The 25687-nt window shown below is 40.6% G+C and overlaps 1 protein-coding gene across 1 annotated transcript in view; it reads right to left on the reverse strand.

The window, feature by feature from the left end:
- LOC122797744 overlaps positions 1-25687 on the reverse strand; it is a 1403591-nt gene that overhangs the window by 716648 nt on the left and 661256 nt on the right. Inside the window, exon 13 of the mRNA XM_044066269.1 lies at positions 5864-5985. Coding sequence (XP_043922204.1) covers positions 5864-5985 — 122 coding nt within the window. The remainder of the gene's footprint in view (positions 1-5863; positions 5986-25687) is intronic.

A 25687-nucleotide genomic window follows, 5' to 3' on the forward strand; every position in this document is an offset into this window, starting at 1 on the left:
GTTCTTCAGATCATCTTAACCTCTGGGTCTGTGTTCATTAAAAAGGATACCTCTACCACAACCATCTATATCAGAAGTGGATTCAGTGTTGATGCTTACTTTTCTGAACTAGAGATTCAGACCCATTTTGGTTCCTGTCATATGAACTTTGAGGGAGACTCGAATCTAACTCCCATGACAGAAAGTGTTATCTAGTCTTGCCTGCACTTCTCCTTGACAAACACCATACAAGGATGATCCATCATAGAGGGTATTACTAAAGGACGCTTTAAAGTTGCCTGCAAAGTAAGAAAGGCAGTGATGCCTTATAAAAATGCCTGCTCCTGCAGTATGTGCTGCTCCATCAGATGCATTATGCCTAACTAAGCCTTGTGAAGAAGTTAGTAATGTTTAACATCAATCCTAGAGTGGTTTCCATTGTTTTTCTGGAATTGGACTGTAGGCAGTTAACTCAGAGAGACAAGGACTTTCTGCATCAGCTCTCTCTGGAAGCGGATTCAAATGACTGGCATAGTTCAAGGCCCTTAGTGCAAAAGTCTATGAAGCAAACATCCACTTCCCTAACATGTCCATTCTCGGTGGGTAACTGTCTGTCACCTCTTGCTTAGTAGTCACTGCCACAGTAATTGAATCAACCACAGGACCCTTGGGTTAAAACTAACGGTCTTTTGGCAAGTCTAAGAATCCTGCCTGGCTTGCAGGATATACAATCATATGAATCAGGCCAAACCAATTAGGTGGTCTGCAAGAGGGACTACCCAAGATGTAAAGAAGCCTGAGTCATGTGCTTCAAAAATAATCTCCTTGTCCTCAGAGACATCAGTGGGCCAAGATCCTCTGGCAAGTTAATTTGAGAATCTCGCCAAAATCATCATCTTCCAGAGGAGACTGATGGGAACTCTCTCAATCTTCCAAGCTGGCATCCAAAGTGACACTCAGACAGGAGGGAGTTAATGTACCTCCCACTGCACCTCCTCCTCTTGGAATATTGGGGATGAGATAAAACTCCTCAGGGGACACTTCCTGCAGTTAAAAAAATGCTTTTGAGACAAGTCCCTTGGCTCTGACCCATGGATGTATGACTGGGCTGAGACAAAGACAACTAAGCCCGTGAATACATTCTCACTAGCAAAGCAATGAATGTCTCCATGACATTAAAGGCCATAACCCCCTCACCCAGATCCAAGAAGTCCATCTCTGTATCCAGGTCTATTACTCCTTGGGGAGAGGTGAGCAGCACCAAGGATGATGCGCCTAAAACTGAGATGGTGAAAAGTCTTGAGGAGGGTAGCAGACCAGATGCCTTGAAGGCTGATGTCTTTGACGCAGACAAGGAGTAGTGGTATAAGACAATTCCAAAGATGGCATCTGAAGACACGGCATTGAGAAGACTGTCCCAAAGATAAACTACTCCAAAAATCTTAGGGTTGGCTGCTTCACATTAAACACCTCTGGAACCAAGTCAGAAACACCAGTTAGTAGTAAAGGAGCAAACTTTGGGGGCAGAGTCAGCTCTGAAACCACTGATGTGGAGATGCAAGACCAGCCCTATCCACCCTTGAGGCCGGGGTGTGGGCAGGGGGACACCGATCTTTATCGGAATCTTCAAAAATTATGTGATCCAAATCAGCTACTAAATCACTCTAAGACGTACATGATCTAAAAGCAGCAGAAGATGCAGGTTGGGAGAGTACACAAGGCAGCTCCCTCTCTGAAAAAGGCAAACTTAATTTCCCAGGAGATTTGCCAAGGATGACAATCTTCTTACTTGGACAAAACTAAAGTCAAAGAAAGTGTGAATACTGGAGCCAATTCTCAGTGTTTTAGGGACCTTTGGAGTTTCAGATAGGTCCAAATTCTCAGCCCTTCACTTGTAGGTCTCACTTTCTTTGATTCTGTTTTTCAGCACCTTTCCTGGACTTGTCAGTTTTGGGGCAGAAATGATAACAGGTCCTTGATGATCAATTTAGTTCTCCTGTCTGAAAGGGCATGAAGCCCAGTACCTCTGATAATGGAGAATTCCACAAAGATGTTCCATCCCCAAGCACACAAGTTTTGAGGGGAATTTTGTGGCCACACTTTTAGCACTTTCCTAAGCTTCTCTGTTTATCTTTGCCCATGACTAAGAAAAATACACATGCAAGCAAAACAATACACACAGTAACTAGTATCTAATACCAAGTACTGAAAATACAGCACTCTAATATCTAGCACTATCTGAATTTCCAAGTGCAACTGCCACTGCCAATCAATCTGCGGACTGGTGATCCGCTGTGGCAACCCCTAACTGGGAAAAGCTGAAAGACAACTGCAACACATTTATTGTCAAGGAAAGAATGACGACAGCAGATCAAGGTCCACCCAACACCAAGACAAAAGTGAAAGGTGCTCAGAAAAAATGTGTAAATGGTTATAAAACTATTAATATTGCCAAATGATCAAAGCTGAATGGAAAATAAGGATAAGTGGAGAAAAATACCTCAAGAGGACCATGTAGCTTGCAGAGGCAATAAATGCACATTTAAATACTGTGGCTGCAAATGAGATCTGAAGCAGCTTCATACTAGAGCATTATGGGAAAAGAATTTATAAGGACTTGAGGCTGGAGCACTAGTGTTGCTGTCTTTGATCCAACAAGGGGCACAAGGACACACCAGTTAGATCAAATGGACAACAGGACCCCAAGGATCCTCCCTCATTCTCCAAACATTCAGTATGGGTCATTTGGAAAACAGCTTTTGAAATGGAAAGTATCATTATTCATATATCTCTGAGATAATACCATCACAGTCCATTAACTCTTCTCAAAGACGGGGGGGGGGGGGGCTCTTCCACCTTCAGTTCCATAATACAGTTGTACTGACAACATGCAATAGGTGGACACATCTGGTATCTGGCAACAGTGTAGGTGTTCTCAAGGACATGCTTACCAAAGATAGTTCAAGAATGAGACAGGCCTACACCAGGCTCAGTAGTGGCATCAAGCAGTGCTCCAATAAGGGTACACTCCAGCTCTCCAAGGCCAAGTCCCACTAGACTTCAGAAAATATCTGAAATCTAAGGACTGAACCACAGACCCTGATTAGGAAGAAGTGAGTAAGCTTCCCTCATTCTGGCCCAAAGCCCAGTTACACCCATGGAGAAACCCTGAGGAGCAGACCAGACTCCTAAATGTTATTACAAAGTCACAGCTTGGTAAACTTGAGGACCTTCACCACTTTGACCAAGGATTAGGTGGTGCCAAAATTTCAGACCACAATTTCCCACCGGCTTGCTAAAGGTGAAACACTGCTGGCTCCGTTGGCTGATAACAGGTTCAAACTCAAGCCCTCATTATCTCAGGATGAAGATGCTACATATTGAGGACGAGGAGACTGTCCTAAAGATGGACCCATCTTAAAGACAAAGAACTCCATTTCTGTAGCCTTCTTAAGTTATTTAGACGTAGTGTTGGGGCTGTTCTCAAAAGCCACTAATCTCAGAGAAGAAAAGGAGACAAAGCTTCACTATCTTGCATCTGCATATAGCTGAGCAGAAACACAGCCACTTTTGGCAGTGTTTGATATGCTTCTCTCCCCTTTCCAGTGAAGGGCACTTAATTTGTGATTTGACAGAAATACAAGCACGTTAATGACCCAGCTGCTTCAGGATTTGAACATGGGAAATTATCCAGAGTATATATCAAATCAAAAGCGGATGTATGCAAATGGAACAAACAAGTGAAGGGTTTAGGGAATATAGACACTCTGTTAGTGGTGAAGGTCATGATGACTTGCGCTGGTACAAGGCATGTGCACTACAAAACATAACAGCTTCAGAGAAAAACAGCCAAACTGGAAAGAAAGGAAAATCCGAATCACAGATTCGATGAGGATGGCCCCAGATACTAAGGCTACAGATTAACTAATTTAGTCCTATACTTGCATAGCTCAACCAAATTAACAGTACTATCAGTATAAAACCTACAACAGCAAATTTATTAAAACATCTGTCAGCAATTCTCTGCTGTGTTGGCAGCAATATGTATAAATTATACAATAACGGGTCATTGTTATTCAAAAATGCGCACGTTGATTGGATGGACCAACCAACGTACCAGTCGTAAATCATGCATATACCAGAAAAAAAAAAAGACTGGCCTCTAAAGTACTAGTTGGTGGACAGACATTTTTCTAATGATATACGCTACAGAAACATACCTCTCAAATGTCCAGATTTTTAAATAATGACCAGATTTTTGCCTCATTTTTCGTCTGTCTCATAAAAATTGTGTTTTTTCTGACAAATCACTGAGGAGTGAAGTCACTAAATAATGACACACATTTGAGTTTCAGACTTCATATCCTTCATACAATGTACATTAATGCAAATCCTGTTACTCTAGCAACTTTCTACATTTATAAGAGCAATATTCACAATCTGTCTCTGTTTTGGAGCCTTCGTCCCCAGTTATTTCAAGCTTTGTCCACATTTCTTAAGATAAGAGGTTGAGAGGTATGTATGGAGGGCAGACCAAATACAAGAAAAATCAGGTACGTTCTGCAAAACTAAACAGAAACATACCCTGAATTTCCTTGTATTTTTGCACTGTCTCGGCAGACTCTCGTATCTATAAACTGTGTGTATTTTACAGTTAAAAAAGGCAAAAATTCTTTTCTCTATTGCTTCTATTAACAGCACTGATGTACTATGTAAGCATGGAAATTTAAGTCCCATACGCATGCGCACTACATAAACATGGAAGAACAGGAAACAAAAGCAGCGGAACACTATGAAGCAGTTATACAAAGACATTAAGAAAGGTAAGCAATTTCTTTCTTACTTAAATAATGTCATTGGATAATAGCAATTACCGACTCATGGGTGTGGATATAGCATGATACACCCATGGTTGGCTTTGTTTAATCACTCAGACATTGCCCTCATGATCAAACCATGCCAACTACAGGTAAATCCTCATACACCCACACCCACTCATCGGTTATTGCTTAAATAATGCATTCCAAATAGGTCAACACTCGTTAACTTTAATCATTGTGTCTTTTTAAGTTTGCTGACAAACCATTAATAATTTTACACATACAGTTTACAGTGTTCACACTGTTTACTAAGCACTGTATATATCAACTACTGAAAGAAATGTGCTCCTGGTTTAATTTCAAAATCAGTAGTAATGTAAAGTAGGTCAATTACTTAAAAAAAAAAAACAATTAACTAAAACAGCTGGGCAAATGTTGATGGAATGCAAGTTATCGTAAGCAGATATTTCCTCTTAGTAGTCTATGTCTCTATTGCCCTGAACCACTAAACGTAAACATCTGAATTAGCATCAACACACTGATTTGTAGGCAAAGTTTTTAGAAACTATTCAAACCTTTTTGACATAGACAGCCTTTGCTATCAGGGGCACAGATTTTACATTTTCCTGAAAAAAAAAAAAAGTGGTATATCCCATATTTAGACAGAGTGAATAAGGAAAAGTACTGGGTTTTCATGGAATCTGGCATCTTAGGTCACAGCACTCATCCACAACCTATATTCTCATAGTACTTGTAATTCTGTCAGACTGTTTCATGGAGTATTCCATGCAAAAAATCTGTTACTGTATTTCATATACAGAGATGCACTAGAACCTTATAATGAAATTATGGTAATGACCAAAAACTACAATTAAAAATCACAAGTAACATTTCCATCTCAAGAAAATGGATTTTTGGTATCATAAATCAGTATTTTTCTTTAATGTTAATTTTAATTGACTCACACTTATTTTATTAAAATACCTGACACATACTGCTAACAGCTCATATACACACAGAGAAAAAGATAAAATAGTAAGTTACTTCGAAAGACAAAGACCTACCTGCGGAACTGCTGTCTGCAGATTTCATCTCCAGTGACAAAACATACACAGGAAAGAACACCAGTGCTTGAGTTACATAAAATGACTTCTCTTGTAGTAGAACAACATTCTAAAGTAATCATCTGAAAGCAAAGAAAAAAAGTTTTGCAATCGTTTACCCAACAATATTAACAGACAGAACATTGCCATTTACTGGAACACAGTGTTCAGCGAATAAAAAAAAAGGACATTATTTCTCTGCCCATACACATTTAGTATAATAAAAGTAAAAAACATTAAAGTAAAAAAAAGTGGAAATAAAAAAGCAAAACAAATTCTGCTATTAAAGTGACCCAATCGTATCAACTCAAGACAGCAGTCAATGTCCATAAATTTGATTCAAAAAAGTCACCTACATGTCCACAGTGTATAGATCAGACAGCAGACCTGTTACACATGTTCTGGAGTTGCAAGTGCATTTATAAATTATGGGAATCTTTTAAAGTTACAACAACAAAAATGGTTTACAAAACTCACAACTCTCTGGGAATTTCTGATTTTTACATATTCACCGGAGAATTTGGACAAAACAAAAAAAAAGAAATTATGAATATTTATTTATTACTAATGAAATATATAATTACAAAAAATTGGACCAACCCAGTCACTGTCATGGCAAAAAATAGGCTGTGTTAGATTATTATTATATTAAATTGGAAATTAATAATATAATAATTAAAAAAAGTATAAACAGCATAAAATTTGGGAACAAATCTTTAATATTATTTTAGCGTAGCGGTTTATCCACTTTCCGTTCCACCACATTCTGTATGGTGTACCAACACATTCTGATTAGATAGAGAAAATGAAAAAATAAGAAATATTATAAATGTGGGTTGGTATAATTGTGTATTGTGTTATGTATTTTTAATTTTGTGTTTTTTAATTTCCTTTTATTGGTTTTAATTGGTTTTAAACTTTGTGTTATTCTAATGTATTATAGGGAATTTTAAAAAAAATTCAAAATGGAATAATAAATATGTAAGTAATGTAAAATAGTGTGAAATGTATAATGGTTTTATAAAATGAATAAAAAAAAAGACAGCAGTCAATGTCATGAAATGGTAAAAAATGCCATTTTTTTTTTTTGTGTAAAACAGCAGATGCTTAAATTTTGCACTAATGCTACTTGCATCTTGGAGCATTTTCACTTAAAAAAATGAAGTGTGCAGGAGCACAGATGTTATTAATGCTCTGAACTCTTGGGTATAAAACCTATCTTCAAAGCAAGTAGCAGGAAAACAATATGAATAATGCACAGAATTAAATATAGGTTTGAACAAACTGTTCAGAATTCATTCAAATCAGGTTTGTTCTGAATAATGGTTAAGTATTTATAGGAACATGCATATTATCGCAACCAGATTTTGAAGGAGTCATAACTGTTACTTGTTGGGAACCATGTGTAAGTAACACTGAAAAGGGATGTTCAAACTCCTAACTAGTATTGTATCACATTGGTTAGGCAGCAGGAACAGGAATAATGTCAAAATTCCTCTTCCTGCTTAACAGGCATTACCGATGTAAGTTAATGTCAAATACAATGAATATGGCTGGTACTATAACAGCGTTCTTCCTGCTAGAACAGAAAATAAGTCATTGTTCTGCAAAATTACATATAACAAGATGCCACTACTCCTACTTGTTGGACTGTGACTTTCAGGTGCGTTAGGGTTAATAGTCGGTTTGCTTATTTTTGCCTTGATACTTTCTACAGCTCAACATACATTTCGGTGGTGATGGTGCGTTTAGGCAGTTATTCTGCCGTGACTTGCTTGTATCACCGTAAAGTGGTATTCAGTGAAAAGGGAATTTCCACACACTCCCCGGTTTTTACCTTTCATGTCATAAAATGATTTTCCCTAAATCCCCGATCTTTGCAGGCAGTCCTTTACATCAGTAAGCATTGCAGTCAGGGAGCAATGCCATGCATTACAGTTTCATACAATTTTAAATCTGCAGGTAGTGATCTCACATCATGGTTGCTGGGTATTGCTTCGCATACCTGTCAATTTATTAGCACAAGAAATTGGGCCAAAGGCCCTCAAAATAGGGACAAATTTTAAACACTGCTCTTATAAAATTTGTTAGAAACTGCAGAACTGTCAACACCTACCGGTACTTGCGTATTATCGAGCTGTTTGAAATCTGGTTACGATAATACACAAGTACCTATTTACATACTTCCCTGATTAATACAATATGTTACTTAATATTTGTGTGATATTACTTTTATGTAAGGGACCCAATCCATATGAAACAGTCACTATCCTCGAGTCTCTTTGCTGCATACTTAACAGTAACTTCTGTTAAATTAAGATAACTCCATATTCAAATTAATGAACATGTACTCTATTCTATATGTCAAAAGTAATTCAGCACACAGTTATGGGTAACATTATTTGAATCTATCATAAATCTTTAGATGGCATAATAGATTAGTTAAAAGCAGCATTTGGCAGAAAAGTTATTCCTACCTCATATGTCGTATATAAATGGTACTCTTTTTCAAACAGATAGTCATAAGAGACCTAGGTACTAATGTGGAGTGCTTTCCCTCATTAGATCATCTTTCCAGGACAATCAAGAAATCTTATCTGGCCCAATTAATATCCAAACGAAAATCTTCAAGATCTAAAGAGGGCATCCTGTCACTGTATTCTTTCCTTATCAGAACCACAATTGAATTAGTATCCCCTTTGGTATATACAAATCCAAGCAGATCGCTTAACTGGAAAGGCCCCAGAGATTTCCAACAAAGAAAATTAAAGGTCTTAAATCCTTCAACTACTTTGAGAGATTGGCAAGGATCTCCTTACACTTGGGTAGCCTTCAGGTTGCTACAAGTTGACCTGTGCCTCACTTTTCAAGCCTTGAAAAATCCAGTCCTATTTGACCTCGTATGTCTTTGCAAAACCAGTGGCTCTACAAACACATCCACTAAGGACTTAAATCTGCACCAACAAATAAGACTCACTAGCGAAAGAGATTCCTAACTCAACATACTCCTAGCCTATGGAATAAACTATCATTGCAGGTCAAATAAAGTACTACTTTGGCTACCATTAATGCTTGTCTTGAAAACTGGATGGATAGACACATTTATAACAGGGTCATTATGGATGGCCCCTGCTCAATTTGGAAGGTGAGCACTATTAACTGCTTGTAAAGGGTGACGAGAACTTTTAAGCATGTCTGCTTAGAGGTTTACATGATCCCCCTGTGACCTCCTGCCTAGTATGTTCCTATATTACCAAGCACTGTATAACTACCCAAGAAAACCCAACCTATAGTCTACCACACATCCTTTGTGTAATTCCCACACTTCCACTACTTGGGTAAAAGTCTGCATTTCCAATAGTATTGTATATAGTCCAACATCCATTTTTTTCCTGCCCTCCAAAACATTTAAAGTTCCTCGGTACTCTTCTTTAATGCACACTTAATATCCAACATTCCATTTTTTAAGTACAAACTATTCAGAATAAGCAACTCACTTTTTTCCTGGTTTAGTCAGTGATCCCCTGTAAATTATCTACCTTAGGTAATGCATGAATCTTACATCAATAATAGCACACATATCAGCTGCCATGAAGCAATGACTGAAGAAAAAAAAAAAAGCCACTTTTTTTTTTTTTTAACCACCACTTGAGAAACGTGGCTGAAGTGCACTACCTCTGAAAAATTGTCATTCCAATAGTGAACTGGAGGAGAAGCAAATTCACTTTCCCTTATGTGAACAGCCGAAACAGTGATGCCTCTTTGTCTATGGCCCACTGCCACCTTCACAAATCTTCCCAGAAAGTACAGCTGTGCAACACACCTAACAATAATAAAGCGTCAAGGAGGGGATAATGTGACATTAAATCCTAACAGATGGGTTTACCTACTTTCATATTCAGCTGGATTTGCCTCTAGAAGTAATTTTTTCTTTGAAAGAAGGTGAGGCGGGTCTCTCACCTCCTCAGATACTCACTCAGATGAGCAAGGGTCCATTATGTATTACATATTGTTGCTTGTGTACTTCAAGTCTATGTCCACATACAGAAGTGAGATTTAGGTAAGCAGATTTTAATACTCGCAAGCTGATGCAATGTGCAATGACAACATATGCAGAAAACTTGTTTTTTTGTAAAATACCTCTACAACAAATACAGTAAATGTGCAGGTTTTTAATCTATGTTAAGTATCCCCTTGAAAGAGAAAGTACGACAAATGTATGTAATAAAAAATACTTGGGTTTAAAACTGGGACTTCCAAGACAGCTGCACAATGATCAGCAGCTTGATCACAGCTCAGCCAATGTGAAAAGAAGCCAAGTAAGAGCTTTCAAGCTGGCTATAATTCAGTTACTGACTAGAGATTACAATGCCTGGGTGCTAGCAAAGAAGAAATTTAGAGATAAATAAGAGAAATTCAAACAGAAAAGGAGGACAAAAAACTTCAGCAAAAAGGCAGTAGAGATTTCAGGTTTGCTACAGGGGATGGCCTCTAATAATTTAGAAAAAATAAATAAATAAATCAAAAGCAGTCAAGAGGGGTTTAAAATAAGTGAAAGACTGAATTAATATATACAGTCAAATAAAAGACTAGAAAACCAGAAGCTTTACAGAGCTATTAAGAACAGCTGATAAAATTAAAAAAAGAGGTTGAAGTGAAGAAAATACTTGCTGGGTATGAGGCTTCTCAAGAACAGTTGATTAAAAAAACAGGAGAGATAGAAGACAGAGAATGCACAGAAAAATGGAAGTTATGTACTTACCATAACAGATCATGTCTTTCATGTTTATCCAAAATGGCATATGGGTCCTTTGGTCGATTGCCAGATCTGATAGCATCAGTGCTGTAGTCTTGAGCCCCTTCAAACTGTTTTCCCCTTCCAAAATACACCTATCCATTAATCTACTTTAGAGCTCAGATGCCTGAGAACCAGGAGAACAACGCACTAGAGACACATCCAGAGAGAGAGAGTATAATCTGTCAAGTCTTACAAAAAGAGGACAGGAGACTGTGGGAGGGCTAACGTATCATCTAAGCATGGATGAAAGGATTTATCTTTATAGCAAGTAGGTAATTTTCATAGCCTAAGCTTTTCACCCTATCATATCCAACTTATAGGTCAGAATCCCCAGCAACAACTTTTCCTGGGTAGCATCATGACAGCAGACATTTTAAAAGGGTAGAGCTGAAGGAAGCTCTGGATCTGGAGAAGCAGTCCAACTTGTAATGGCTGAAAGGTACACATGGAGGACCAAGTAGCAGCACTGCAGACAGTACCAATCAAAGAGGATCTAAAGAAGGCCATGCAAGAAGCTATAGCTCTAGTGGGAGTGTGGTATGGGTTTACTTGGCAAGGGCTTTTTCTGATTAAGGTAAATAAAAGAAACAGAACCAGATAGTAACTAAGAAAGGGAGACCTTGTGTACATTTTGTCCAAGCTTATTAGGGGCAAAGTAAATGAAGAGCTGAACATCTTTCCTAAACAGTTTACTTCTGTGAAGGTAAAAATGTAACCGAACATCCAAAATATGCAAAATATATTTGCCTTTACTGGCATAACATCAGAAGAAAACGGGCAGATGAATAGATTAGATCACACAGAGGTACATGATCATTGACAGGTCTAAGAAAAAAGATTCCTAAAAGTAAGACTTTAAAAACTTATGGAAGGTTAAAGAATGTGCTTCCATTTACTTTGACAGATCCTGTAAGTTGAGTCTTTCTGGGAAACTGATAATACTTTTGCCACTTCTTCAGAGATGAGATTATCTCTAGCCATCATAGGAAAGTACTGTCATATAGGTAAACATACCATAACAATATATGTTCTAATGATCACGCAATGTTCTTCACAAAGAAAATACTGGATGTAAACAACGAACTATGCATATAGACTAAAAGCCCTATCCATTTACTGCGTCTCCTACCGACTATTAAGGGGTGACTTATGCCTGACCCACACAAGGCAATCACAAATCCAGCCTGATGGAGCTGCTACACATCCTCAAGTCAAACAGCATGACAGTCACCCAATCTAGGGATCTAAACAATCTGCGATTCGTCTCTCAGAAATTACCTCTTCTTTGGAATAGGCTTCCCATCCACATCAAACACAGCCCTTCCTTGGCCCTCTTCAAACACAGTTAGAATTAATGGATGGGGAATTGCAAATTCACATTTGGGGTAGTGCCTATGTCCTTTATGGACAAGGGCAATCTGTATGACACTCAATGCACAAACACAAATCCATGCCATCCTCTTGCCTCTAGGGGCCATATGTTGGGTAAAATTGTGTTATAGTGGCTAGGCTTGTAAAGGCCATTAACCTAGTAATCTCCTATGAACCAATGAACTGCTGCAGTACCCTTCGCTGTATGCATTACATCCAGCCAAGGATATAACAGACAGACAGCTGCCAAAGCTTCAGGACATCTTCCACATGCCCAAACTGTCAACTTAAGTTGATCTGAGCTGTCTAAAAAGACAAGTTTGGATGCCAAGCCCTTCAGAGATTTCATGCCATCAGGCAAAGGGAGAATGAGTCCTGAAAGGACAATACTATGAGCAACAAAATGCACAAACCCTAGGGGGATGGAGGGCATACTTAATGCAACAGTGATCACTCAAACATTGAATACTATATGTTTACTTACAAACATACACCATGATCATCATATTGATCACTGCTGCAGTAGCCTTAGCTACATAGGTAGATTACCCTAACCTAATACATTTGGAAGGTGGAAGGAGAAGGTGTTCAAGAGCCCCTGGTGAATATTCCAAGCAAAGCTTTCCCTAGACCTAGATCTGGACCAAGTTCCTGTATGTACACAGGACTAAGCTGATGTGTGTGCAATACTTCTAGGATCCAACCCTTTCCAAAAAGCCATAGATGAAGTCAAGGCCTTTGACTCTCCTGGAACAGTTTTGTTGTTGTTCAACAAAAGGTAATAACCTTAGACAACCACTTGAAAACACACTGTTCTGACACAGGATGCCCCTTCTTATCCTCACAAGAAATGAACAATTCATCTGAAGATCAGAAAGAATTAGTTCTGTCACGATAGTACCAGTGTGGACATTCAAAGTATGAAGTATCTTTTCTCCCTCATTTTTAGGTTCAGGAAAAAAAAAACAGGGAAACAGGCAGTTAAGTAAACTTTGATACCACTTTAAGCATAAGAGAAGGATTAGTTCTCAAATTCTGTATGTGGAAAATGAGATATGGTCGACTAACCATAAGAGCATGCAGCTTACCCTTTTTGCAGAGGTGAGCGTAATCTATAAAACTGTTTTCCACATTACGAACCTCAAGTCAGCCAGGTTTGCCGGTTCAAATGCAGCAAGTGTTAGCTTCTCTAACACAAAATGAAGATCCCAAGGAGGGCCATCAGTTTTCTTAAAGGTCTCTTATGCAAAACATCTTTCAAAAATATTTTGGCATGAAAATACATTGAAAGATGAGGATCCATGGGTAGATGTGCTGATGTGGCAGACAAACCTTGATGGAGGAATAAGAAAGGCCATAGGATAGTAACTAAAACAAGCACTGTAAAACAAGAGGACTAGCCCTGAATGGGTGCTGGTTATGCTGTTGGCATCCACTAGTCAACTTTTTCCATTTGCTGATCTATGATTTTCTAGTAGCAGGCTCTCTTTCCACCACTAGTACCTGCTGCATGTCCTCAGTAAATAGGCGTCTAAAGGAAATTAAATCTAAGTTGACAGCTGTCGGGGTGTATCAAACACCCCTGATGTGGTGCGAGTAGATCCATTCTGTGAGGAAGCTTGCGGTAATTGTTCCTATTCATTTCTAACAGAAGGGGGAACCACTGTGGCCTGGACCAGAAGGCAGTCACCAAAATGATCTTGGGGGGATTTCTTCTGAATCTTTAGAAGACCCTTGCAAATCAGTGGAAAGGGTGGAAAAGCATACAGGATCATTCCTGTCCAAGAACAAAAGGCATCTGTCGTGCAGGCCTTCTTGAGTGGAGTCCTGGACCAGAACCTTGCCAGTTGATTGTTCACACATGAGGCAAACAGGGTTAGGGTTAATGGAGGAAATCTCCCCACAGATAGATCAAATCTTGGAAAGCTCCCCAATCCAGTTTTTACTCATAAGGGTCTTCCCCTTGTTCTGATCAGTTTGTTTGTCTGCTACATGAATTTGCAATGACAGAATACAGGATGCCTGCAGTGAGACTGTGCTGTGAAGCTATATCACAACACAGCAAAGTCTGTAAGGAGGGGTCTGATCTGGTTCCCCCTTGCTTGTTAATGGACCCACATGACTGTGGTATCACCTGTAATATCTTAAATAGGTCCTGGAAACCAAAGGTGTTTCAGAGAGTTGCGTGTCTTGATCAGGGCAAGCATCTCTTATATTTACATGCAAGGATTGTCCTTGGTTTCCCACACCCTTTGCACTTTTATCCCTCCTGAAACTGCTCCCCAAGCGAAGTCTGATGTGTTTGCGGTGAATGCCTGCTTTGAGTCAGGGAAGAAGGGGAGAGACAGATTTAGTGCCATTTGCCGTTTCCACAAAGTGATTTCTCTTCTGACAAACACCAGCACTGTGATTTGAAATGACAAAGTATCTTGGTGTTGAAACCAAACACACTTCAGATACCATTATATGTTTCTCATGTGGAGTCTTGCCAGGGGTATTATAAGAATTATAGATGCCACGAGAGACAAAATTCTGAGCTATTCTCTCGCAGTGACTGAAATATATATATATATATATATATATATATATATATATATATATATCAAAAACCTTTTCCTGTAAAAGAAAAGCTCCTTGAATTGTGGTGTCTAGCTGACATCCCAAGAACACAATCTTGTGTGAAGGAGTCAAAAAAGACTTTTGAACGTTCTCTTGGAATGCCAGCTTGTGAAATAGTTCTCTCACTCAAATGAGAATTCCTGACACTCTGAAAAAGGCCCTGTAAAGAAATCTCCCCACAGATAGATAAATGTTTGGAGACCAATTCTGGATTGCTTTTTCTCTTCCTAAACTTGTTTGTGACAGTGCCCACGTTCAAAATGTTCACTTCATAATCTGCTACCCTTTCTCTGCCTCATTTGGTTTCCTAGTAACACCGGATTTAAAAGATGCTTTTCATCACATCCTTATTTATCCAGACTTCAATCATTTCTTAAGGATTTGTGTCTGGGTCACATTATGAGTACTTTGCTATACCCTTTGGGGACTATCCATTGCACCAAGCAAGATGGCTAAATATGGAAAAATGTGGAGTCACCGTAGCCTGCAATGAGTCATTACTGGAGTTAGACACTTTGTGAACACTGTTGGTGCAATGGATAGTCCCCAAAGGGTATAGCAAAGTACTCATAATGTGACCCAGACACAAATCCTTAAGAAATTACTGAAGTCTGGATAAATAAGGATGTGATGAAAAGCATCTTTTAAATCCGGTGTTACTAGGAAACCAAATGAGGCAGAGAAGGCTAACAGATTATGAAGTGAACATTTTGAACGTGGGCACTGTCACAAACAAGTTTAGGAAGAGAAAAAGCAATCCAGAATTGGTCTCCAAACATTTACTTTCTTTAACACTAAACATTATTGAATAAACCCTTTCCCAATCAAGAAAGGAGGAACTGGTGTTATCACTCCCTGGGACAGCATGCGATGGACAGGTTGAAATAAGATAATGCTATGAGCCCTAGAGCTTTACATGTTTTTACTTGTCATAGTAGTGATTTTTCACTGTTAAAAGCTTGTATTTTAGAACAAATTTCAGAAACAAATGAAGTGTTAGTGAAAAAGAAATGATTGTACAAAGAAACTTTATATATAAAATGTAATACACTATCTCCAGAAGGTTTAAACAGTGAATGTAACTGGAGGGTGTTTCTTTAAAATGTACATATTTTAATTTGATGGTTAATTGATTAGATGATTGTTTAACTAATTGTATTTAAGTGAATATATGTATGTGTATATATATACATATATATATATATATATATATATATATATATATATATATATATATATATGGATGGATGTATGGTGTTGAATATTTTGTAACTCCAGGAAGGCTGTGCTGAGGCGCCAGTGTTATTCAGTGTGAATAAACTATTTAATATAAGATTTGTGGCATATTTTTCGCTGGCTTTGTAGTCTGGTGTGTTTCTAAAGTTGCTAGCTGATTTTTTATCAGGTGGAAATAAGAGTCTAGTCTGGTGGATGAGGAACTACCCCCAAAGAGGAAAATTTTTCTCCCATTGTCATCTGTAACCTCGATGATGGATATTTAAAACCCACTTACCTGAAACTGTCTGCTGCAAGGAGAAAAGTGGCGATCCAGACTTTCTGGAAGGGAAAAGGTACAGCCAGGATAGTGGTAGTGGGGGAACAAGGTCCCTGGAATAGAAAGTTTGAATTGTTGGGAATGTCCTTGGCTTTGGGAGATTCTTAACCATCTGTTTACCTGCATTTTGAGACTTTTTATTTCCAAAACTGGATGGGGGCTAGAGAATCACTTAGAAAAATTGGAAGGCAGAAGCTGAAATATCTTAAGTGATTCCCTGCACCCCCCCCCTTTTTTTCCATTACACCTTTTGATAACCTCTGCAGCAGATAAACCAAAAACTAAATCACCTGGGAGCTTCTGAGAATGCAGCAAGACAAACCTCCTCAAAACAGTACCAGTGGCTATAGACCTGGGCAAAGTATCAACTGAGTCATACACACACTATAAACAATAAATAATGAGTATAAACTTTTATAATGGAAGACACTAAATTTAGAACAGGGTTTTCCTCACAAGAAGAAACTGCAGACAAAAACAATCCTCTATTTTCACAATTAGTCAGAATAAACTACCATATGAGCCTGGCAATTAAAAATTCTGAAAATCAAAATTGCAGAAGCATAATCTTTCTTCCCCGTTCTTATCTTTACCAGAAAAACTAGGATTAGAATTAACTAAATGTTTAGCATCGGTGGGATTAACTGAAGCTATAGCTGCTGGGTCAAATTTGGGAAGACTGTATTAAAGCTTAAAAGACTGAAGAACTTGATATAGTCTATCTGCCTTGTTAAGGGCAAGCAGGCTGACTATCAGGAAAATTATAGGCAGTGACACCTTGCAAAGCTGACAGAACTGGAGGAATGGGTATAGATTCTGAGAATTCCTTCGGACTGAAAAACCTAACTTCTTTGAGAGAAAACAATGGCACATTCTGGTAGTCTCAGAGAGAATCTCCCACAGGTAGAATCAAAAACTGGGCTCTTCCCTGTGCCTGAATCAGAAAATTGAGGAGAAAATCCTACATCTGTCCCTTCATCTTCTTGTCCTGAGTCAGAATCTTGAACACCTTAGGAAGACAGGTATCCCTCTTTTTTTTTTTTTTTTAAACCAGAAATCACCTTAATATGAAGGTTTAATGGCCCGAATTAAACCCTGAGCCAGACAAGCAAACTATTCCTGTGTAAGGAAACTTGTGGAGGAGCAGATACATGCTCAGTTTTCTATTTCTTTTTGACAGGAAAAATGGGTCCAACAATGTTATTAATGGTAAGCAGCAGCAGCAGCTTGCCTAGGGATAGACAATCTTCTGTCAAAACAAGAAGTCTTCCTTGTTCCCTCTCCAAGGATAAACAAGAGGGGTTCTCTCATGCTCACCGAGGGAATTCAAACAGATGCAGAAAACATGGCTAACCCCTCATCTATAGTGGTTGTAGATACTATACCAGGGGGATTTGGGGTAAAAGAGGAGTGCACTGAGGAACAAGTAATGGCCACAGTAGACTTACCACCCTGCAGCTGAGACAAACTGCTAGCCTTCTGTGGTGGTAAAAGACGTTTGCTTAACTTTTTCTTTTTGTGGCTGGAAGAAAGACAGAACACGGGACTGTTTCACGGTCAAGTCAAAATGGTGCCCCTTTCACAGGGAAAATAAACTTAAACCGCAAAAGTTGAGTCATTCTTTCACACAAACAGAAAAAAAACACTTTAAACTTTGCCATTTCCAAATAGTAAAATAAACAATTTATCCACATAAAAATCTGTTTTCAATAACTTAAAAATGAACATTATGTACTCACCCTAATGACAGATCCATGTTGCCTGTCTGGTTCAACCTGCGGGACTTCAGTTCCAACTAAGATCTGACACCATACAATTCTAAAGTCTTAAGCTCACTTGGCTCTGCCTCCCTTACACCTGTCTTTCTAATGGACACAGGCAACCTGTAAATGGTTCATCTCCCAGGCCTTAGCTTGTAAATGTTTACTCTCCCAAGCCCCTGCCTACACTTATCAAGGTTATCAGAACTTGTCAGAGATATGGGATGCATGGTTAGAATTTAAAAGGCCCTTGTGGTTGTTAGCCTAGTAAACATTTATGAACTTGAGAACCCATAACTGCCCAGACCAAGTTTGCCACATGAAAGAAATTATCAAGATAGACTCCAAGAATTCTGTGTACTACCCTCCCAAAAATAGGGTATGGCAATAGAGAAGAAAGTGAGACTCCAGAAAGTGGGCACAATGACTTCCAATGTCCAGTCATCTAAGGAGAAATACTTGCCAAGTCAAAAAAAAAGGTTGGCGCAAGAGGCTGGGAAGGTTGAACCAGACAACATATATCTATTGTTATGGAGAGTATATAGCTTTTGTATCCAATGTTTTTGGTTCAGTCTGGTTTCAATCTGTGGGACAAAGTCCCCAGCCATGTAAATATTCATTGGAAGGAACTAAAGAACATTCAGCAACAATGTGGAGCCAAAGAAAGCTCTGGAGCTAGACTGAATATCCAGCTTATAATGTAACACAGAGTTGTGGTGACAGCCAAATAACGGACGCACAATTATCCATTGACAATCTAGAAAGAAAAGCTATAGAAGTAGCCACATCTCTTTCAAAATGACTCTCAGGCTTGTGTGGAAGAGTCTTGCCTCTCAGGGTACATGCAAATAAAATACAATCGGACAGCCACTTGGATAAAGTTACTTTAGACTCAGGTGAGCTCAGGTTGGAGTCTGAAAAGGAAACAACCGACTGGGTATTCTAATAGCTTTAGAACAGGCCAAATAAAATGTCAATTGTCTATTCATGTCCAAACAATGCAAGACATATAGGGATGCAATGCATATAGGGAATCTCCAAACTCTAGACCCCACACAATTTGGTTTTGTGAAAGGTAGATCATGCCTGCTCAACCTCGTTGACTTCTTTGAGTCAAGTCACCGGAGCAGTGGATGAAGGTAAGGCAGTTCATACAGCTTACCTCGGATCTGGCCAAGACCTTTGATACCATTCCTCACTCAGTAATTATTGATAAACTCACCAAACTAGGCATCAACCCCTATACCATTAGGTGGGTTAAAAGCTGGCTCACAGACAGAACACACAGTGTGAAAGTAGCAGACTCCAAGTCAGACTACTGACCAGTCACGAGTAGAATCCCACAGGGATAAGTCCAGGGTCCTCTTCTGTTTAGCATCTACTTCTCAGAAGTCCAGGCCAACACAGAGGGGCTCTGGCTGACCAAATACACAGACGACTGCAAGCTGGGAGCCATTATTAACTCTCCAAGTGATGCAGACATCCTACAGAAAGCCCTCACTGAGACCAATGACCGGTGTCGAAACCATGGCCTTAAGCTTAATGCCAAAAAATGCATCATCTCCTTTGGGAGAAATTCAGTTCCCACTAATTACCACATTGCTGGGAGCCCACTGAACACCAAAGGTGTTATAAGAGATCTGGGGACACAGGTTGATTGCAACCTCTCCTTCGACCACCACTTTGCCACTGTGGTCAGAAAGTCCTTCTGTGTGGCACATCTCATTACCAAGGGTTGTCCATCCAGGAAGAAAGAGGTCATCATTTCTCTCTACTCTTCCCTCATTAGACCAATCACAGAGTATAATGCCCCAATTGGCATGTACCTCACTAGACACCTGCAACAGCTGGAGAGGCCACAAAAGTACCTCACAAAGAGGGTCCTAGGCCTTAAACACATGTCCTACATGGACAGACTAAAAAAAAACTCCAGCTATTCTCTGCCTCATATCATCTACTAAGACACAATCTCTGCTGGACTTACAAAGCCATGTCAGACCCAGCTCTGTTAGAAATGCTACATCTAAAGAAATACCAATCCCTCTGCACCACATGCACCAGAGACCTCAACCTCATTACCACAATCAACAGAACATGCTGGAGGAACAGGTTCAAAACCCAGTGACTGCCCATGCTCTGGAATAGACTTCCCAAACATGTCAAGCAGAGCATCCCACTAGCCTTCTTCAAGAGAGATCTTGATGAATAGATGGGAAATGGAAGTTCACCCCAGGGATCACTCCAGTGGCTCTACTTGATGGAGGCACTGGGAACTAACGACGGGCGGCACAATGCCAGGGCACTTCTAAGGGCTAGACTTGTAAAGGCCACAGGGCCATTAGCCTGGTACACACCTATGAACCTAAGAGGTATTCACCTTTGTTAGAAACTGAGAAAAACACAGGAAGGTGAACAGAAAAAAGTTATGTCCTTACCATAATGTTCCATGTGTATTGTTGATCTTCATTCATTACTGATGGGTATCAGTTCCATTCTTGGAAATGAGTCGGTCTTATAACAAAGCCTGTGCCAGCCAAAAAACTCTCGAGCTAAGCTTTTACCCACAACACCCTTCCCCTTGTTACCTCAGATCGAGTTTGCCTAAAATAAGTAAAGCAGAGGCCGTCTCTGGGCAGAAAAACCCTAAAAACATGCGCAGGACCCTGTACGATCCCCCAGGAACCTTAGGAGGGGGAAAGAGGGTGGGACGTACTTAATGAATGAAGATCAACACAGATGGAATGTTATGGTAAGAACATAACTTCTTTATCTGATGTTGTTAATCTTCATTCATTCCTTACTGATGGGACAGAGTCCCTAGCTACCTTTAGTCCTGGGATGCCCTTATGGAAGAATGTTCCTGAGTACCACTGAATCGAAGGATGCTCTTTCCCTGGAGGCCAAATCCAATTTGTAATGAGTGATAAAGGTATGAGGGTTAGTCCAGGTTGCGTCTGCAGGAATGTCATTCAAAGAGGCTCTTGCATGGAAAGCAACAGATGTTGATACTGACCTGGTAGAATGGGCTCTGAATTTGCAAGGCAGAGGAGTCATTTTTCTGGTAAATCAAGGTTATACAGTTTCTCAACAATTTGGCCAAAGTTACATGAGAGACAGGATTTCCCATTTTTGGTCCTGAGAAAGCCATAAATAATTGGCCTGATTTACATATTGACTTAGCTCTGTCCAGTTAAAAAAATTTAATTGTTTATGTACGCCCAGTAAGTGAAGGCAATATTCCCTTTGAGCAGTTGGGAAAAATCACTGGCAGGTCAACTGTTTGGTTAATCGTCAATTCAGAAATAACTCTGGGTAGAAAGGATGAATTAATTCGGAGTGATAATTTGTTTTTATGAAATACCATTTAAGGTCATCTGATATACAAAGCTTGAAACTCTGAGATGGGTTTACCTTTATAAGTGCATTATGCACTCGGGCGAATCAACTTTGTGCGAAAGGAGGTTTGCAAATTGGCAAAACCTTGAAAAGCAATTGTCGCCATGGGCAAATGCACATTGGCATTCGTTCATTTCAGATTCAACATTGTGGGTGCGGATTGCACTATAGCGGGGATCGGGAAATGATCCCTCTCCCCACTGTAGTGCGATCTCGGAGTTAGCATATTAAAGTAGGGGGTGTGGGGGGGTGAAGGGGGGCTTGCCCCCTGCATTACAATGTGTCTTCGACATTTTAGTTTGAAAATCAGTGACTCTGCTGTTCAATTTGCTGATTTTTGAACTACTGAGAATGTCGAAGTTTAAAATTCGCCCTAATGTGCAATCGATGTTGTCATTTCAACAATATGAAGATAACCCTCTAATGTGATAGCTATCAAAAATAATGATTTCCAGGATAGGGATTTTAGATCGCAAGTAGAGGCAGGCTCAAAGGGAGATTGTGTTAGAGATTGTAATACTAATGTTAAATTCCAAAGTTCGACTGGTTCCCTGAAAGGGGGTCTGATATGCAGAACACCTTTTAAGAACTTTTGCAGAGATGGTGGGATATAAGGGAAGAATCTTGAAAACCATTATGGAAATTTGAGATAGCAACTAAGTGTACCCGAATGGTTGAGGCTGCTGCTCCTGAATCAAGATGATTTGATAAATAGTCCAAAACTACAGCAACTGGAGCTGAGCAAGGCTCTAGTTGTCTTTTTTGAGACCAAATTAGGAACTTCTTCCATTTGCTGCGATAGGTTTTCCTGGTGGATGGTTTATGTGAAGCCAGGATATTATGCAATGGGGAGGTGAGGTTGTCCTGCCTGGCAATTACTGCAAGTGGAGGAACCAAGCCGTCAGCTTGAGAATGGAGATGTTCGGGTGAGTCAACTCTTGTGGGTGCAACATCAGTTCTGGGCAGGGATCTAGAATCCATGGGTTATCTAGCAGGTGAGACCAAAGAAAGGGAAACCAAACCTGTCGTGGCCAATAAGAAGCAAGGAGGATTACTCTACTTCTCAGACAAAAGGCTTTCTTTAGAAATTAGGAAATCAGGGGAAAAGGAGGAAAAGCATACAGAAGTCCTGTGGGCCAATTGTACATCAGAGCATCCCTTAGGGACTCCCCCTGTGGGGGAATTACAGCAAAGTAGCTGCTGCATTTGTGGTTTTGCTGAAGAGGCAAATAGGTCGCAGCAAGGTTGGCCCCAGCAACTGAAGATCTTCGCCACAATAGTAGGACTGAGGGACCACTCGTGAGACAGTAGGATGCATCTGCTCAACTTGTCTGCAATCAAGTTGGAACTCTAGGGAATATGCATTGCTATCAGAAAGCATTTGAAAGCCGTCACCCATTGCCAAATTCTCATGGCTTCTTGACACAGAGGGTAGAATTTGGTTCCCCCTTGTTTGCTGATGTACCAGACCACTGACATGTGGTCTGATTGAACCACAATTGTCCCTGATGGAAGGATGGGATGAAATGCTTGCAATGCTAGAAGCACCACCCTCAGTTCTAGGACACCGGTATGCAAGTGGGCCTGTGCATCTGACCAAGTATCCTGGACTGTCTTCCCATGGTAAAGCCCCCCCCCCACCCTATCAGGGAAGCATCCATGGTCACTGTGGCCCTGGGCTGTTGAGGACAAAAGGGGCGACTCCGTTGCTGTCTGACTTCATACACCACATTAAATCTTGCTCGCATTTTTGGGTTATTATAATTTGGAAGGACAAGGGGTGTTGTAAAGGATACCATTGAGTTAGAAGGAGCCATTGTAGAATTCTCATGTGTAGTCTTGCCAAGGGCACTATTGTAATTAATGCTGCCATAGAACCTACGAGTTGAAGTACTGTTCGGGCTGGGGCTAGATTTTGACAGAGTATCATCCGGATTTGCGATCTTATCCTGTGTAGTCTGATCTGGGAGAGATACTAAGCAAGCAGTTGTATTGAAGATTGCTCCGATAAATTCTAAGGATTGAGAAGGGATTAGGTTGCACTTTGCCCCAGTTTATCGAGATTCTCAGATATTCTGCAAGTCTGAGAGTGTACAGTAATGCTGTCTCCAGTAGACGCTTGGTGGGGGCAGTGAGGAGCCAATCGTCTAGATATGGAAACACTTTGAATCCCTGTAGTCTCATGTGAGCTGTTACCACTGCCATGCACGTGGTGAACACTAGGGGCTGTAGAGAGTCTGAAGGGCAGTACACGCAAATGAAAGTGATTGGCTCCTAGCTGGAAGTGAAGAAATCTTCTGTTTGTCCATTTTTATGTGGTAATATGCATCCTGAGGATCTATTGAGCACATCCAATCGTCTTTCTCCAATAACAGAAGAAGAGACTGAACAGTGACCATACGGAATTTTTCTTGCTTGAAAATTTTGTTTAGGATGCTGAGATCCAGGATTGGTCCCCAGTCCACTGTCTTTTTTGGCACTAAAAAGAATCTAGAGTAAAATCTGGATCCTATTTGGTCTGGTGGGACTGTTTAGATGACTTTTTTTGAAGTAGCTTTTGAATTTATAATGCTGCTGTTTCCCTTTGACTGGGGGGAAGTCGGGAATTTGAGTTGTTGATGTTGAGTAAAGAGTGAAAGGGACATGGTATCCTCTGGTAATTCTCCGCTGTACCCATAAATCTGTTAGCCAGGCAAAATGGTGCAAGGAAAAATATCCCCCGACTGCTTCCAGAGGAAAGCCATCAGGCCACTCCTCAGGAGCGCTGGTAGGGTTCTCCTGAGAAAGAGTCTCTGGAACCCTGGTTTCTTGGACCCCCTCTGCCCCTAATAGGGGTGTCTTCCGGTTGAGTTACCCCTCTGCCATGGGGAGTATACTCACCACATGTGTCATGGAAAGGACCCTGTGATTTCTTGTGCCACATCTTTCCACTCCTCTGGTTTCAAGAATATGGACGCTGAGGGGTTGAAAAACATATGCCCATGGCAGAAAGGGTCTTCCCATCCTTTTCACATCTAGGTAGTGTGTCTTTCACTTTCGAGCCGAAAAGGGAAGAGGCTTCCACTGGAACATTCAAGAAGGAAGACTTAAAAGGGTCCGCAAAGTCTAAAATGCGCATCCAGGTGTGGCATCTCATGACAACGCCTGAACCAGCCGCTCTGGCAGCTCCTTCCATGGCATGAGAAATTAGACTCATGGAGGAGTTGGAAATGGATTCTAGGGTAGCTAGCTGCGAGGCAACTTTGTTGCGGACCTAGTCAGACACAGCTCCTGCTAAAGTTCCACAGAGTTCAGTCACTAAGTCTCTCTGATGCCTGGTGAAGTGTGCCAGGTAATTCAAAGATCACAAAGCAAAGGTCGATGATGCTAAGACTCGCTTCCCTAGTCTGTCTCCTGCCAGAGACTCCTTGTTTGGGAGTGGATAGTCTGGCTCTCCTCGGCCAGTTCCTTTTTTGGCAGTCGCTACCACCATTGTGTCTACTGGAAGTTCCTTGGACCAGTGCAGATGTTGTTCAGGGGGATATAAGATTTTGTCCGGCCTCCGTGGGATTGGTTCAATGGTATCAGGACGCGTCCATGCATGCTGCACGATGAGCTGAACTAGCTTTTCTGCAGCTGGGGTCACCCAGGAAGAAGTGGGGCAAGCACGAAAAGCCTGCAGGAACACTGACTCCTTGGAAGAGTTGAAAGGCTTCCTGTCACCCCTCTGTTTCAATATTTCCTGGATGTCTCCAAAGGAGACATCAGGGGGCAACTGTAGGGATGCTTCCCCTTCACTGTAGTCCGTGTCTTCGGTAAAGGACTCCTCAGGTGAGTCAATGTGCTTCCTCTTGCATGTCTTCTTGCGCGAGACCTCTTCAGCGGCTCCCGCAATGCATATTCCCGAGAGTTATAACTTGATTGCAGACAAGTTGAGCAGTTTGAGGAGAACTCAGAAGAGCGAGCACCCTGTGGCAGGGTATCCTCAAACTCTCATGCTCGCTGTCCTAAAGAAGTGGCTTGTGTCAGCTGCTGCTCAGAGGGAGGACAGTGAAAGTTCCGACACCAGAGGCTTGTCTATTGAGGCAAGAGCCCTCCCCATTGCCTGGAAAGCTGGCCCGACTGAAGAGGGGTGGGAGCCCGGAACCAAGAACAACAACCTCGGAACCGGGGTCACACCACGCTCCAATGAACCAATTCCTAGGACTAGGTACTGAAAGGACTCCCAGAACCATGGATTGTGCCGTAGAAAAAAAAAATCGGTGCTGTACCATGAACTCCGGTGCCTATGGACCAGCCACGATCCT

The sequence above is a fragment of the Protopterus annectens genome, chromosome 3.part1 (genome assembly GCF_019279795.1).
Source record: "Protopterus annectens isolate FY-2018-M chromosome 3.part1, PAN1.0, whole genome shotgun sequence".
Taxonomy (NCBI): Eukaryota; Metazoa; Chordata; order Ceratodontiformes; family Protopteridae; genus Protopterus; species Protopterus annectens.